The sequence below is a fragment of the Macaca fascicularis genome, chromosome 16 (assembly GCF_037993035.2).
Source record: "Macaca fascicularis isolate 582-1 chromosome 16, T2T-MFA8v1.1".
NCBI lineage: Eukaryota > Metazoa > Chordata > Mammalia > Primates > Cercopithecidae > Macaca > Macaca fascicularis.
The window spans coordinates 88175519-88189803 of NC_088390.1; the positions used below are offsets into that span (position 1 = coordinate 88175519).

The 14285-nt window shown below is 63.6% G+C and overlaps 1 protein-coding gene across 25 annotated transcripts; it reads left to right on the forward strand.

The window, feature by feature from the left end:
* The first annotated feature begins 269 nt into the window (after window positions 1–269).
* On the forward strand, window positions 270–10509 carry GCGR (glucagon receptor). Of its 25 annotated transcripts, XM_074020928.1 has the most exons (15): window positions 858–1931; window positions 2437–2527; window positions 5582–5819; window positions 6354–6456; window positions 7329–7436; window positions 7515–7636; window positions 7727–7833; window positions 7909–8065; window positions 8156–8315; window positions 8390–8450; window positions 8688–8757; window positions 9076–9164; window positions 9307–9445; window positions 9515–9556; window positions 9975–10509. In XM_074020928.1, the coding sequence occupies exons 3-15, from the start codon at window positions 5760–5762 to the stop codon at window positions 10230–10232; spliced, it is 1476 nt and encodes a 491-aa protein (XP_073877029.1). In that variant the 5' UTR covers window positions 858–1931; window positions 2437–2527; window positions 5582–5759; the 3' UTR covers window positions 10233–10509. The 25 variants fall into 25 exon arrangements, 21 of the variants coding, with proteins under 21 accessions (XP_073877030.1, XP_065388547.1, XP_073877029.1 ...); XM_074020929.1 differs by lacking the exons at window positions 858–1931; window positions 2437–2527 and adding an exon at window positions 270–597; XR_012426340.1 differs by lacking the exon at window positions 2437–2527 and having other exon boundaries at window positions 858–957; window positions 8594–8757.
* Window positions 10510–14285: the final 3776 nt, after the last annotated feature.

Genomic DNA, 14285 nt, shown 5'->3' on the forward strand with positions numbered 1-14285 from the left:
TGCCTCTTGGGGAAGGCAGGGGTTCTGGCTGGGGCTTCTCCACTCCCAGGAAAGGAGGTGGTGTGGAAGGAGGGGGTGGGACGGAGGAGAGAGCCCCGCGGCCGCAGGACCAGCAGGTGGGGGACCAGGGTCAGCGCTGCTGGAGGTGCCTTAGAGCGACAGGACTGGCCAGAGACCGGGGAATGTGGCACAAAAAAAGTTAAAGGGCACCCCAGGGACCGCCCTGCCGGTCCACCCATGTCACCCATGTCGGCCCCCCTCCAGCCCCCATTGCTCTGCAGGGAAAGGAACCCGGAGCCGCGGTGGGGGCGAGCGGGGGTGTCGGTTCTTCCAGAAAATTAGGAAGGCAGTAGGAAAGAAGCAGCGAGAACCTGGGGCCGCGAGGGAAAGCGGGCGAGGGGGCGCCCAGGGACGCGGAGGGAGCGAGAGGAAGGGGCGCTGAGCCACCGCCCCCACGCCCCGCCGCGCCCCTCCACGTCCCAGGGTGTCCCCGCCGGGAGCCGGGACCCATCGCGACCACCACCCGCCGGGCCAGGGTCCGCGGGGTCCGGGATCTGCAGGATTGGGGTCTGCGGAACCAGGACCCGTGGGACAAAGGTCTGTGGGGCGCAGGTCCGCGGGGTGGAATTCAGGGCGCCGGGTCTGCGGATGGCCAGGGGCGGGGTCCGCTCCGCGGGTATCGGGCGCTCACCGGGCTCCCCGCGCAGGGTGGGCAGGACCGAAGCTCGCCGGGAGGCTGCGCGGAGGGCGGGCGGGGACCCTCGGCTATCGCTCCCCCCCCCGCGGGGCCGCCCCCGCGCCCGCCCTCCGCCGCCGCCCTCGCCCTGCGTCGCAGCCGGAAAGTTTGCACCGACCCCGATCCGGCAGCGCCGCGGAGACGAGCGGTCACCGGCGCCCGACCCGAGCGCGCCCGGAGGACGGCGGGGAGCCGAGCCAAGCCCCCAGCAGCGCCTCGCGGTGAGCACCTGGGCCGCGGCCCCGAGGGGACGTTCGGGAGCCGAGCCAGTGGGGGCAGAGACTGCGGGGCTGGCGCGGCGGGGCTGGGGGGCGCGGGGAGGAGGGAGCCGGCCGGGCGGTCTCCGGGGCCTGGGCTGGTGCGGTCCTCGGTCCCGTCGGACACCCCCGTTCCCAACCCCGGCTCGGACACCACCCGGTCTCGCACCGTCGGGCAGGTCCAGGGGTCTCAGCCCCTCCCCCGTTCTCTGGTCCCGGGGGCGCGGCTGGGGGCGGGGATGTCGCTGGCTGCCTGGCGCCCTGCGGCGGCCACACTCCCCGCTCTGGGCCCCGGGCCCGCCGCCCTGGGAGCACACAAAGCGCCGCGGACGCGCCCCCGAGGCGCGGGGTCTCACCAGCTCTCGCTCCCCTCGGCGGGCTCCTGCCCCCAGGACTGCCCGGTGGCACCGACGCGGCCCGGGATGGGGTGAGGGGTGTCTGCGCCCCACCTGGCCGCTCCTCTGCCGCGGCCCACACTGGCGACTTTGACCCCAGCAAGCGGGTCACTGCCCTGCCAGGCTCCGGCCTCTGCGGCGCCCCCACCACCGGCCCGACTCGGCCACCGGGCTTGTGCTCCTACTCCGAACCGACCGACCCAGCCCTCTCGGCGCCCGCATCCTCCAAGGACCGGCCAGGGCTGCTTTCTGCCCTTGCTATTGGGCGCATGAGGGTTGGGGGGTCGGGGCGCACCCAGGCCGGCACCCAGGCCTGCCCCGCCCCCACGGGGTGAGGGCTCAGGGCTTTGTCAACAGCCTGTGGCCCCTGATCCCGCCCTGGTGCCCTGACCTTCCGCTGCCTTCTCTGGTTTCACAAAAACATCCCGGCTCCGATGCCGGAGCTCCTCAAAGCTTCTGAGAGGCCCCTTGCGGACGCCCTGGGAGCCCCGCTGCCTTCCTGAACCAGTGGCCGCTGCACCCATCCTGGGGGCCCAGCTCCAGGTCTGCGAGTCCCTCAGCCACCCCCAGTGGGAATTGGTGGAGCCTGAGGGAGCCATGAGCACACAAGAGTCACGTGTTCTGCCAGGGCGGACATGGGACAGGACAGGGGGTGCCAGCCCTGCAAAGGGGCCAGGGCAGTGGAGCTCAGGTGGCCCCAAGGCCTGGTGGTGGCTGGTGTGGCCCGGCAGGCGGCTGTGGGAGGGAGGAAGGGGGTGGTGTGCGGTGGAGGGGCTAGGAAAGGCGGGCAGGGCACCTCAGGAGACCCCCTCATTGGGCACCTCGGGAACCCCCCCGGCATTGGGCACCTCGGGAACCCCCCGCATTGGGCACCTCGGGAACCCCCCCCGCATTGGGCACCTCGGGAACCCCCCCCCGCATTGGGCACCTCGGGAACCCCCCCCGCATTGGGCACCTCGGGAACCCCCCCCGCATTGGGCACCTCGGGAACCCCCCCCCCCGCATTGGGCACCTCGGGAACCCCTCCCCTAATTCTTATGACTCCAAGGCCTGAGAAGGAGCTTGGTCACCTGGACTGTGAAGGCCGAGGGTGGGGTCTCTGGTGGGTGGCCCCACCTACCAGCAGCGTCGCCAGCAGGGTAATAAGGGGCACTGCGGCCATGGGGAGCCCCGGGTGGCACCTCCACAGCTGGGAGTTTCTGTCCACTTCTTCAGTCAACAGACATTGATCCCGGGCTGACGGGGGCCCGGGGTTGTCAGTGTCTCCTGTCAGGGGAGAGGGCTGGGTGAGATCATCAGAGGAGCCTCCCTTCTTCCCTTCAGGCTGGTGTCACCTTCAGTGACGGGGCAGGGTCCCTATTTGGGAAGTTAAATCATCATCCCCGTCCCAGGACCACAGCGGTCTCAGCCCTGCTCTCTAGGCCAGGCTGTCTCCTGGGTGCTCAGCTGGAAATTGGCCCATCCCCCCGGCTTCACCCACCCCTGCTGGGATGAGGGGCTGGAGTCTCGCTACCCACATGGGACCCACCGCCCGCAGGGAACGGAGGACCCCCACACTTCTACACCTCCTGCCTCACTATCAGAGACCCAGTGGAGAATTGCCCCCCACCCCACCTCTTGTATTCAGAGGCCCTGACCCCTAAGGATCCAGGACTAGGGGTGCCCTGATGGGGAGCCCACCTGTGGCCTGTGGATGCTGAGCTGTTAGGGGAATCCTCCAGGATCCCCAGCCCCACTTTCCCAACCTTCTGTTGAGGTTGGGGGGGACACAGAGAGCCCCACTCCCTCTTCCTCCCCACTCCTGGGCCCTGACTGCTTCAAAGAAAGGCCTGGGGGACTGGGCAGCCCGCCCCTCCCTCAGCTCACTGGGGTCTCCAGACTGCATGCACGGCTGGAAGGTGGGGCCCCGGCACTCGAGGACCTTGTGTGTGGAGGCGCCATCTCCTCTCGCACTGGCTTGGGGGTGCTCCCAGTGGCTCTCGGGTCAACATGGCAGTCATTGAATGGCTCCTGTTTCTCTGGCAGAGTTGGGGCAGAGCCAGGCTTGGCCACGCTGGGCTCTAAGGGGCTGTCATTTTGCCCAGGGAGCTCCTGGCTGGGCTGTCCTCTCCCCAGGGTGAGCACGCATGCCCCTAACCCCCACTGCAGGGCCCCCAGGCAGGGAACAGCTTATCAGCCAGTGTCCTTCCTCCTTGGCCCCTGCCTGCATCTCCACCATCCGCCCTGCTCCAGCTGCCGTTTGTCTTTCTCCCCGTCCCCTGCCCAGAGCCCCAGGCCTCCCCTGCACCCCTGAGCCTGCCCACCTAGCAGTGCCCCTCCTCCAGGGCCCCTCCTCCAGGGCCCCTCGGGGTTGGGGGTGCACACAGCAGGGAGAGGCGGCTCCTGCTGCTCCTCACCCAGCCCAGCTCAGTGGCCAGAGCCGCCCAGGGCAGTGGCAGCAGATGGGGCTGTTTGATCAGAATCAGGAAAAATAAGGCCCCTTGGGTGACCCCAGAGCTGGGGACGCCAAAACTGCTCCTCCTCCCCAGGGAGAGCCCCCTCCCTACTCCGTGGGTCCTTCGCCCCAGTGCTAAGCCTGCATGGCTGCTCACCTGGCTCAGGGACTGGGGATCAGTGATGCATGGGTCCTGCCTCCCATCGGCCCCTACCTGAGCCCAGGGTCCAAGGGCTGCGGTTGGGAGCCCCTTAGCAGGCTGTGACGCAGGTGCCTGTCCCTATCATTCAGCTGTCACCCTGTTTGGTGCATCTCAGGCCCTGTTAGCAGGAGGAGCCCGAGGTGGTGCTGGCCCCACGCAGGCTCACCCAGCAGCTGCCTGGAGGAAGCTAAAATCCAGGCTGTCCCATGGCAGCCAGCTGTCCAGCCCGGCCTGGAAATCCTCCGCTCCAGCGGCAGCCTTCGCCCTTCTCCTCGCCCCTCTCCCCGGCTTCTTCCTGGCACTGCCTTCCAGCTGGCCGGCCCTCCATCTGCCCAGCCCTCCATCCACACCTCTTATTCCGTTTGAGGGTGCCCCAAAGAAGAGCTCATCGCAGCCTGGGGGCTCACAGCCAGCCACTCGCGGGCCCCGGCACTTGCACACGGGCCCCACAGGAAGACCCTCCCTGCTTCTCCCACAGAATTCAGTTGGTGCAGAAACTAGGCTCTGCAGCAATGAAAGGCCAATTTGTGGAGCTGTTCCCGCCCCAAACTCCCAGCTCAGATGCTGGCTCTGGCCTGGGACCAGGTGCTGTGACTCCCGCAGCCCTGGCAGACACCACAGGGGCTGTCCTCCCCACCCTGTGCCCCCACTCTAGGCCAGCTCCTCCTCCGAGCCGGCGCTGGCAGTGCTAATCTCAAAGGAATGTGCAGCCAGCCTGTAGTGTCCCATGGGACCCAGGAAGCCCAACTGAGCCTTGCATGGCACCCATGGGGCACCTAGGCACCACAGTGCTGGGCAGGGGCATGCATGTGACACAGATCCCCGGGTGTGGGTCCCACACACTTGGCCTGGCACAGCTGCAAGCCAGCCCAGCCACTTTGCTCACCGTGGCACTGGGGCCAAGTGATGGAAGGTCTGGGCACCGCCACCCTCAGGCTCGGCACGTTGGCTCAGGTCAGCCTGGCAAGCCAACTTTCCCAGGGGCTAAGAATGGGTGAGGACCGGAACCGACGGGGGCTGTCAACTGAGGGAGGAGGTCAGCATCTGGGGAGGCTGGTCCCCTGCCAAGAGCATTGGGTCACCCGGCAGGAGGGTGGCTGCCAACAGCACTGAGACAAGGGGCTCTGGGACCCTCAGAGCTGCCAGCCAGCCAGCGCTGGGTGGCAGGAAAGCCAGCTCCACTTCCTACTGGCAAAGAGTGACTCCTGCTGGGGTCTCCTCCCTCCCAGCTCCCTCTTTTTTTTTTTTTTTTTTTGAGACAGTCTCTCTCTGTCTGCCAGTCTGGAGTGCAGTGGCTCCGTCTTGGCTCATTACAAGCTCTGCCTCCCGGGTTCACGCCATTCTCCTGCCTCAGACTCCCGAGTAACTGGGACTACAGGCGCCCACTACCATGCCCGGCTAATTTTTTTATTTTTAGTAGAGACATGGTTTCAACTATCTTAGCCAGGATGGTCTCGATCTCCTGACCTTGTGATCTGCCTGCCTTGACCTCCCAAAGTTCTGGGATTATAGGCGTGAGCCACCATGCCCAGCCCCCAGCTCCCTCTTTATCCGTAGGACTCTGAGGCTGAGAGGGGCAGCTTAAGGGGAGGGCCCCCCCACTGGCCAGGGCTCCCCAGGCTCTGCTGCTCTGCCACTCAGCTGCCCTCGGAGGAGCGCGCACACCCATCAGAACTGCATTGCCCCAGCCGTGCAGCCCCTGCCAGATGTGGGAGGCAGCTAGCTGCCCAGAGGCATGCCCCCCTGTCAGCCACGTCGACCCCTGCTACTGTTGCTGCTGCTGCTGGCCTGCCAGGTGAGGACTCACAGCACCCTCAGCACCCAGGGGCCCTCCTGAGGACTGCACACTGATGGTTCTCTGCCTGCCTGCCTGCCTGCCTGGCTGTCCGTCTGCCTATCTGTCCATCTGCCTGCCTGTCCATCTGTCTGTCTGCCTATCTGTCTGTCTGCCTGCCTGTCTGCCTGCCTGCCTATCTGTCCGTCTGTCTGCCTGTCTGCCTGTCTGCCTGCCTGCCTATCTGTCCGTCTGTCTGCCTATCTGTCTGCCTGTCTGCCTGCCTGCCTGGCTGTCCGTCTGTCTGCCTGTCTGTCTGCCTATCTGTCTGTCTTTCTGCCTGTCTGTCTGCCTATCTGTCTTTCCGCCTGTCTGCCTGTCTGCCTATTTGTCTGTCTGTCTGCCTGTCTGCCTATTTCTCTGCCTATCTGTCTGCCTGTCTGCCTACCTGTCTGCCTGCCTGCTTGTCTGTCTGTCTGTCCATCTGCCTGTCTGCCTATCTGTCTGTCCATCTGCCTGCCTGTCTGTATGGTTGCTTGTGCATGTGTCCCCCAGCCACAGGCCCCCTCCGCTCAGGTGATGGACTTCCTGTTTGAGAAGTGGAAACTCTACGGTGACCAGTGTCACCACAACCTGAGCCTGCTGCCCCCTCCCACGGGTGAGCCCCCACCCAGAGCCTTTCAGCCTGTGCCTGGCCTCAGCATTTCCTGAGCTCTTCATGGGAAGGTTCCTGGGTGCTTATGCAGCCCTTGAGGATCCCGCCAAGGGGCCCCACCACCTCAGGCCCCACCACCATGGGCAGGTGACGTAACCAGGTAGCTGAGCCACAGAGCTGGGGACTTGCCTAAGGCTGCAGAGCCAGAAATAACAGAACAGTGGAATTGCTGCGTGCCCCCAGGCCCAGATGCGTAATACCGCCTATAGCCCCATGGAGTTTTCAGTGGGCAGACAGTGCCAGGGCGTGGGAGGTGGGACCCAGAGGGTCAGCAGAGGACACAGGCCTGGGAAGGCTTGGGTGGAGAGTGCATATCATGGCCTGGACACTTGGGGTGCAGGGCGAGGCTAGGGCTGGAGGACTTACCTGGGAGGCAGTGCCACGGTTCAGACGAGGGAGGCAGCCTCCACTGGGCAGAGGGGAGCGGGTATGGCAGCCACAGGTTTGGCAGTGCACCTGGGATGGATGAAAATGGCATTGGGGTTCAGCCCCCAGAGAGGGAGGTACTGCGAGAAAGTCACGGAGAATGGGGGACCCCAGTGTGGGTTTGGGGGACATCTGAGATGGGGGTTCTCCGAGTGAAGGTGTCCTGCAGAGCTGGAACTCAGGGATGGGCTGGGAGTGCTAGGGGAGGCTGGCCCAGGGGAGATGGATGGTCAGGTGAGGAAGGTGGAGGTCAGATTGGGGAGGTGGAGGTCAGGTGGGGGAGGAAGCAGCCCAGGTCATGTCCTGGGGGAGGTGACAGCTGAGCTCAGGCCTCCAGAGAGAGGTAAGAGGCCTGCTGAGGGAGCCCCTTCTCCCACCCTGCCCTGCAGAGCTGGTCTGTAACAGAACCTTCGACAAGTATTCCTGCTGGCCAGACACCCCCGCCAATACCACGGCCAACATCTCCTGCCCCTGGTACCTGCCTTGGCACCACAAAGGTACCCATAGAGGGAAGGAACAGTGGGAGGGGCGGGCCCAGGGGTGGCGCTGACCCCAGCCTCCCCCAACACACGCAGTGCAACACCGCTTCGTGTTCAAGAGATGCGGGCCCGATGGTCAGTGGGTGCGTGGACCCCGGGGGCAGCCTTGGCGTGACGCCTCTCAGTGCCAGATGGACGGCGAGGAGCTTGAGGTCCAGGTCAGCCGGCGGCAGGCGGGCGCGGTGGGGCTGGATGGGAATGGGCACGGGGGTCCCCGCCCGGCCCTCACAGGCCACTGTAACTCGCAGAAGGAGGTGGCTAAGATGTACAGCAGCTTCCAGGTGATGTACACGGTGGGCTACAGCCTGTCCCTGGGGGCCCTGCTCCTCGCCTTGGCCATCCTGGGGGGCATCAGGTAGGATCCCGCCAGTGCCCGGGGCGGCCGCAGAGGGCAGGGAGGAGGGCAGTCGCTGACTGGCTGTCCCCACAGCAAGCTGCACTGCACCCGCAACGCCATCCACGCGAACCTGTTTGTGTCCTTCGTGCTGAAGGCCAGCTCCGTGCTGGTCATCGATGGGCTGCTCAGGACCCGCTACAGCCAGAAGATTGGCGACGACCTCAGTGTCAGCATCTGGCTCAGTGATGGAGTGAGCCCCCGTAGGCGGCCCCACACAGGCGGGTGGGCGGGCAGCCAGGCAGGTGGCCACGTGGCCACGCTCACACTGCACCTGTGCCAGGCGGTGGCCGGCTGCCGTGTGGCCGCTGTGTTCATGCAATATGGCGTCGTGGCCAACTACTGCTGGCTGCTGGTGGAGGGCCTGTACCTGCACAACCTGCTGGGCCTGGCCACCCTCCCTGAGAGGAGCTTCTTCAGCCTCTACCTGGGCATCGGCTGGGGTGAGTGGGCCGGCACGGGAAGGGGTCGGGGCAGGCTGGCCAAGCCTTGAGACCACAGCTGCTGCCCCCCACAGGTGCCCCCATGCTGTTCATCATCCCCTGGGTGGTGGTCAGGTGTCTGTTCGAGAACATCCAGTGAGTAGGAGCGGCTGGACGGCCCGGGGAAGGGGCTGGGGGGCTGGGGTGTGGAGCTCTGGCCCGAGGCAGCGAGGGGCCAGGGATGAGCCTGGTGCCTGGGGAGGGTGGTCATTCGTGACCTTCTCCCTTCGTTTCCTGAGGCCTGAATTAGATACTGGCAAGATCGGGACGGGGGTGCTGAGGGCTGAGGGGCCGGGGGCTGTGCCCCAGTTTGTGAGTGGCCCGGCCTCGCAGGTGCTGGACCAGCAATGACAACATGGGCTTCTGGTGGATCCTGCGGTTCCCCGTCTTCCTGGCCATCCTGGTGAGGAAATGAAGAGCAAGGACCGCACGCCAGGGCCCTCCTCCCTTGGCGTCCTGAGGCTGCCCCAGGAGGCAGCATCCTGTCTGGGAGGGCCAGGAGGGAGCTGGCACCCAGACAGGACACCAGGACACTGGCCAGCACCCTGGGCACTGAGCCAGGCTGCTCCTCCCTGGCTGGGTGCCCACAGCCCCAGGGCTCTGTGCCAGGGCCTATCTGGCTGCCAGACCCACCTGCAGGAGGGTCAGGTGGGGCCTTCCAAGGGCACAGAGCTGTCCCCTGGGGCTCTGGGTGCCCCTGACTCGTGCCCTTCTCACATAGATCAACTTCTTCATCTTCATCCGCATTGTTCACCTGCTTGTGGCCAAGCTGCGGGCGCGGGAGATGCACCACACAGACTACAAGTTCCGGTGGGTGCCACGGCGGGCTGGCGCCTCGGGATCTGGAGACCCTCAGGGCCAGAGGGCAGCTGGGTGGGGGGACTCCAAGCTCCACGTGGATGGTGCGGGCCGAGGGCGAGGGTGGTGTGTGACTCGGGCTCTGCCTCTGTAGACTGGCCAAGTCCACACTGACCCTCATCCCCCTGCTGGGTGTCCACGAAGTGGTCTTCGCCTTCGTGACGGACGAGCACGCCCAGGGCACCCTGCGCTTCGCCAAGCTCTTCTTCGACCTCTTCCTCAGCTCCTTCCAGGTGCCTGCCCGCCCGCGGCTCCCCCACCCGGGGCGCAGCATGCCACCCCTGACCACCGTCTCTCTCCAGGGCCTGCTGGTGGCTGTCCTCTACTGCTTCCTCAACAAGGAGGTAGGTGGCAGTGGGGGCATCTGAGACCATCAGCCCTGGCCGTCAGGGTCAGGGGCAGAGAGTGGCACAGGGATGCCAGCCCCACCCCTGCTCAGGGGTTGGAACACATGTGGCCCAAGCCTTTCCCTCCACATGCTCTTACGGGGTGCCGTTGCCGTGGCGCTGGCTGTCAGGCCCCCAAGACAGGTTGGCCTCAGCCCCATTGCTAGGGTGTCCACAGCGGGGGTCCCCAGATGTCTGCAGACTGTGCTTTCCGTGGCGATGCTGGGTGGCATAGCTGTGCCCAGCAGGGAGCTTGTGTCGCTCTGCACCCCTCAGAGTGGAGACCGGGCATCTCTGACGGGGCCCACAGCAGGTCCCGGTGGGGCGGAGAGGACAGGCAGACCCCAGGACTGGCCTGCCCCACCCCCCGCCCCAGGTGCAGTCGGAACTTCGGCGGCATTGGCACCGCTGGCGCCTGGGCAAAGTGCTGCAGGAGGAGCGGGGCACCAGCAACCACAAGGCCCCATCTGCGCCTGGCCAAGGCCTTTCTGGCAAGAAGCTGCAGTCTGGGAGGGATGGTGGCAGCCAGGACTCATCTGCGGAGATCCCCTTGGCTGGTGGCCTCCCTAGGTTGGCTGAGAGCCCCTTCTCAACTCTGCTGGGACCCCAGCTAGGGCTGGACTCAGGCACCTAGAGGGCATCGCTGGACAACCCAGAACCAGACGCCCAGCTGAGGCTGGGGGCAGGGGAGCCAAAAGCAGCCCCCGCCTATCCCCTACCCCCAGTGTGGCAGTCCGAGAGATGGGGCCTCCTCTCCCTGCACCTGCCCTGTCCCTGGTGCGGGGGCGAGCTGAGGAGTCCAGGGCAGAGGTAGGGGCTGTGCTGCGAACTGCTCACCAGTGTCCCCATGGATGTTGGCACGTGCTACATGCGTGGAGATGTCCTCCAACAATAAAGAGCTCAAGTGGTCACCGCGCATGTCCTGGAAAGCAGGGCTGGAAATGCCGGGCCGAAGCAGTGGGGATGGAACAGCAGTGGGTGGTCAGCGCCAGTGCGGGTCGTTGAAAGACCCCTGCTGTCCCAGTTCACAGAGAGTTGGCACTGGAACCCCAGAGGATCCCGAAGGCAGCCAGCCTGTGCCCATCTGAGCAGGCCCTGGCCACCTTCCCATCCTGGTTCTGGCGGGCATCCCCCTAGACGCTTTGGCCACCAGAGGGTCACCATTCACCAGCAGAAATGTGAGGGGCACAGTGGCTAAGGGAGCATGAGGCATCACAGTCCCCCAACCCACCCCATCAGCACTGGATTCACCCAGAGGGTGTCTCCTCCCTGGAGGCCGTGAGGACACTGGTACCTGGCTCACCAGCCCGCCCTTCCTCTGAGCCTCCTGGCCTCCGCTTCATCTCAGCTCCAGCCCCCTCGGGCAATTTGCAGGCCACGTAGCAGACTGAAGCAGGAAGAAATGGGCCTGAACATTGCCACGGGTCCAGGTGACGAAGCAGTGCAAGTTGCCCAAACTCTGCACAGGACCCACGGCGTGCCACACAGAGAGGTCCAGCCTACGCCAGTCCTCCTGCCACTGCATGGTGGGTAGGTGCCCTGCTTGCCAGCCAGGGAGCACCAGGAAAGAGCTGCCTCCTGCATGTTGGACACAGGAGGTGCTTGAGGGTGGGGTCTCCCATTGTCTGGGGCACACCCTGAATCTAAGGGCCCAGGGACCACACAGCAGGGGTGGAGACAAGTCCAGGGTGGAAGCCCATGAGGGGCCTGTGGTCAGTCCTCGGGGTGGTCCCTATGGTAGGTGCTGTGAGACCGGCTGAGGTGTGTGCATGGGCTGGGGAAGGAGCCAGCCAGGTGCCCCTGCTCTGAGGAGCTGCTGGGAGGTGCCGCTGGACCCTGGGGGAAGGGGTGCTCACAGGCCCCGCCTGGGCCACGTGGGCTGGAGCCGCTCAGGCAGAGCCGGACTAATTGGGGCAAATGAGGGGACAGGAGGCCTCTGAGGAAAGGTAAATAGAATTACTCACCCACCAGGCACTGGGGCCCTCCTGGGGGGGCCCTCACCCTGCCACTCACCACAGGGCCTGTGGACAGCAGGGAGGGAAGCCAGCTAATTAGGCAAGGCTGGACCCTTCTGGGGCCCTGGGGTTGCTGTGATTGGGGCTGCAAGGCCAGGAGACAGTCCCCTGAGCTGCACCTGCTGGAGGCCTGTGGTCTCAGACCTTAAGACTTCAGGCCAGCTCTACGCCCTCCGGCCTCAGGTCCTGGCTCTCCTCTGAGCCCTGGATGCCCAGGTGCCTGCGTGGGCACAAGGCTGCTCCAAGTCAGCACAAGGGAGGTGGACATTCTCCTTCACGCCAGCTGAGCTCAGGGTCGATGACTGCCCTAGGGAAATGCCCCTCACCTGGGGCCTCCTGACAGCCCTCCCCATTCCCGAGTCCCTCTGCCCTTGTCCTCTTTCACCCCTGCCCCGCCCTCATCCCTAAGGGAACTGGAGTGGCTGGTGGAGTTGGGCGGAGTTGGGGACTTGCAGGGGGTGGACTCACCCAGGCAATAAACACTGGCCCTAACCAGGCAGCCCTGCAGGCAGGTAGGTGGAGGGACTGTTTTTTTCTTTTTTGGAGATGGAGTCTCACTCTGTTGCCCAGGCTGGAGTGCAGTGGCATGATCTTGGCTCACTGCACACTCCACCTCCTAGGTTCAAGCGATTCTCTGCCTCAGCCTCCCGAGTAGCTGGGATTATAGGCGCCTGCCACCATGCCCGGCTAATTTTTGTACTTTTAGTAGAGATGGGGTTTCACCATGTTGGCCAGGCCGGTCTTGAACTCCTGGCCTCAAGTGATCTGCCCACCTTGGCCTCCCAAAATGCTGGGATTACAGGCATGAGCCACCACACCCAGCCGGGACCCATTTTTTTAAGTCACTCCACACAGCATCTCCCTCCAACTTGGGCCCTTTGACCCTTCCCCATCTCTGCCTCCCCTCCCACCTCTACCTCCTGTGCCTCAGCCCCTTCTCCCACAGGAATGTATGGGTGTTGCTAGCAGGGTGTGTGTGTGTGTGTGTGAGCATGCTGCATGGGAAAGGCTGTGTGAATGTGGAGGAAGGGAAATACACACCTGTGTGTGCACAGTGGGGCAGGTATATGATGCCCGGCGTCCCAAAGGAGTATCTGCAAAAGTTATATGCTGTGTGTGCATGGCTGGGAGGGAGATGACTTTGACCTCCTGGAATCTGGTGTATGTGGACACACAAATACTACTAAAATGAGAGTGGAGACCAGGAAAAAGGAAGACATAAACCACATCAAGGATCAAATCTAAGAGAGCCAGGGGTGTGTCACAGGAATAGGGGAACTTGAGCCAGGCAGAAGGCTCAGGAGAGAGACCCTCAAGGGGATGAAAGTGATTGAATGCACTAAGATTTAGAGGAGAGAGTTCAGGACTTAATTAGTGACTAGTACATAGAAAACTAAATACATGAGGCCGGGCACGGTGGCTCATCCCAGCACTTTGGGAGGCCAAGGCGGGCAGATCACCTGAGGTCAGGAGTTCAAGACCAGCCTGGCCAACATGGTGAAACCTCGTCTCTACTAAAAATACAAAAATTAGCCGGGCATGGTGGTGGGCACCTGTAATCCCAGTTACTCAGGAGGCTGAGGCAGGAGAGTTGCTTGAACCTGGGAGTCAGAGGTTGCAGTGAGCCAAAATCACGCCACTGCACTCAAGCCAGGGTGGTAGACGGGAATATCACGTATGTACTGGGGGTGGGGGAGACAACAACATGGGAAAAATCAAGAATAATTCACGTTAGAAATAAAAATACAGAGCAAAATTTAAAAATAAAGAATGAGGTGTAAGCCGGACGCGGTGGCTCAAGCCTGTAATCCCAGCACTTTGGGAGGCCGAGGCGGGCGGATCACGAGGTCAGGAAATCGAGACCATCCTGGCTAACATGGTGAAACCCCGTCTCTACTAAAAATACAAAAAACTAGCCGGGCGTGGTGGCGGGCGCCTGTAGTCCCAGCTACTCGGAGGCTGAGGCAGGAGAATGGCGTGAACCTGGGAGGCGGAGCTTGCAGTGAGCCGAGATCGCGCCACTGCACTCCAGGCTGGGTGACAGAGCAAGACTCCGTCTCAAAAAAAAAAAAAAAAAAAAAAAAAAAAAAAAAAGAATGAGGTGTAGAGTTCAAAGTGCTCATCTCTAGTACCCCTAGACGTCCTGGCAGCACTCAGCCCCGGGTCCTCTCCCTGCATTCACTCAGCCCCGGGTCCTCCCCCTGCCTGCTGTTTCTCTGGCCTTGCCCTCCGCTGTTCCTTTTCCTTCTCCTCTCCCTGTTGTGTCCAGGAACCAGGCACCACCCTCATTTCTTCTTGATCAATTTTTAAAAATCAGCAGTGCTCAGCAAACTCTTTCTCCCCGGCCTGTGGTCCTGCTGAATCCACGCTTTAGACCCAGTTTGCAGCTTGGCAGGTCCAGCTGGACGTCCACACCGAGCTGCTCACCCTCCCCCCAGCTTCCTCCTCCCACTGTCCTCTGCAGAAGCCTCCTAACAGGACCCCTGCTTCTACCCCGGACCCACACAGCGGCCAGATGCTTTGTCACCTGAAATCTCCTAGGAATCCAATCAGGCCTTTGCACCACACCTCACTTTACAGAAGTACAGGGGAAACAGGGTTTTGTTGACACCACAAGGATGCAGCCGGCCAAGGGCAGAATGTAGGATACACAACTGTCAAACGCCCAGGGG

What these genes read in the sequence shown, in the direction of transcription:
- GCGR (XM_045376480.3), top strand. Translation starts at nt 2,024, where the DNA reads ATGGGACAGGACAGGGGGTGCCAGCCCTGCAAAGGGGCCAGGGCAGTG. An exon ending in CCAGCAGCGTCGCCAGCAGG is followed by an intron (nt 2,528 to 5,581) that starts GTAATAAGGGGC and finishes CTTTATCCGTAG; the next exon opens with GACTCTGAGGCTGAGAGGGG. An exon ending in ACTGCTTCCTCAACAAGGAG is followed by an intron (nt 9,557 to 9,974) that starts GTAGGTGGCAGT and finishes CCCCCGCCCCAG; the next exon opens with GTGCAGTCGGAACTTCGGCG.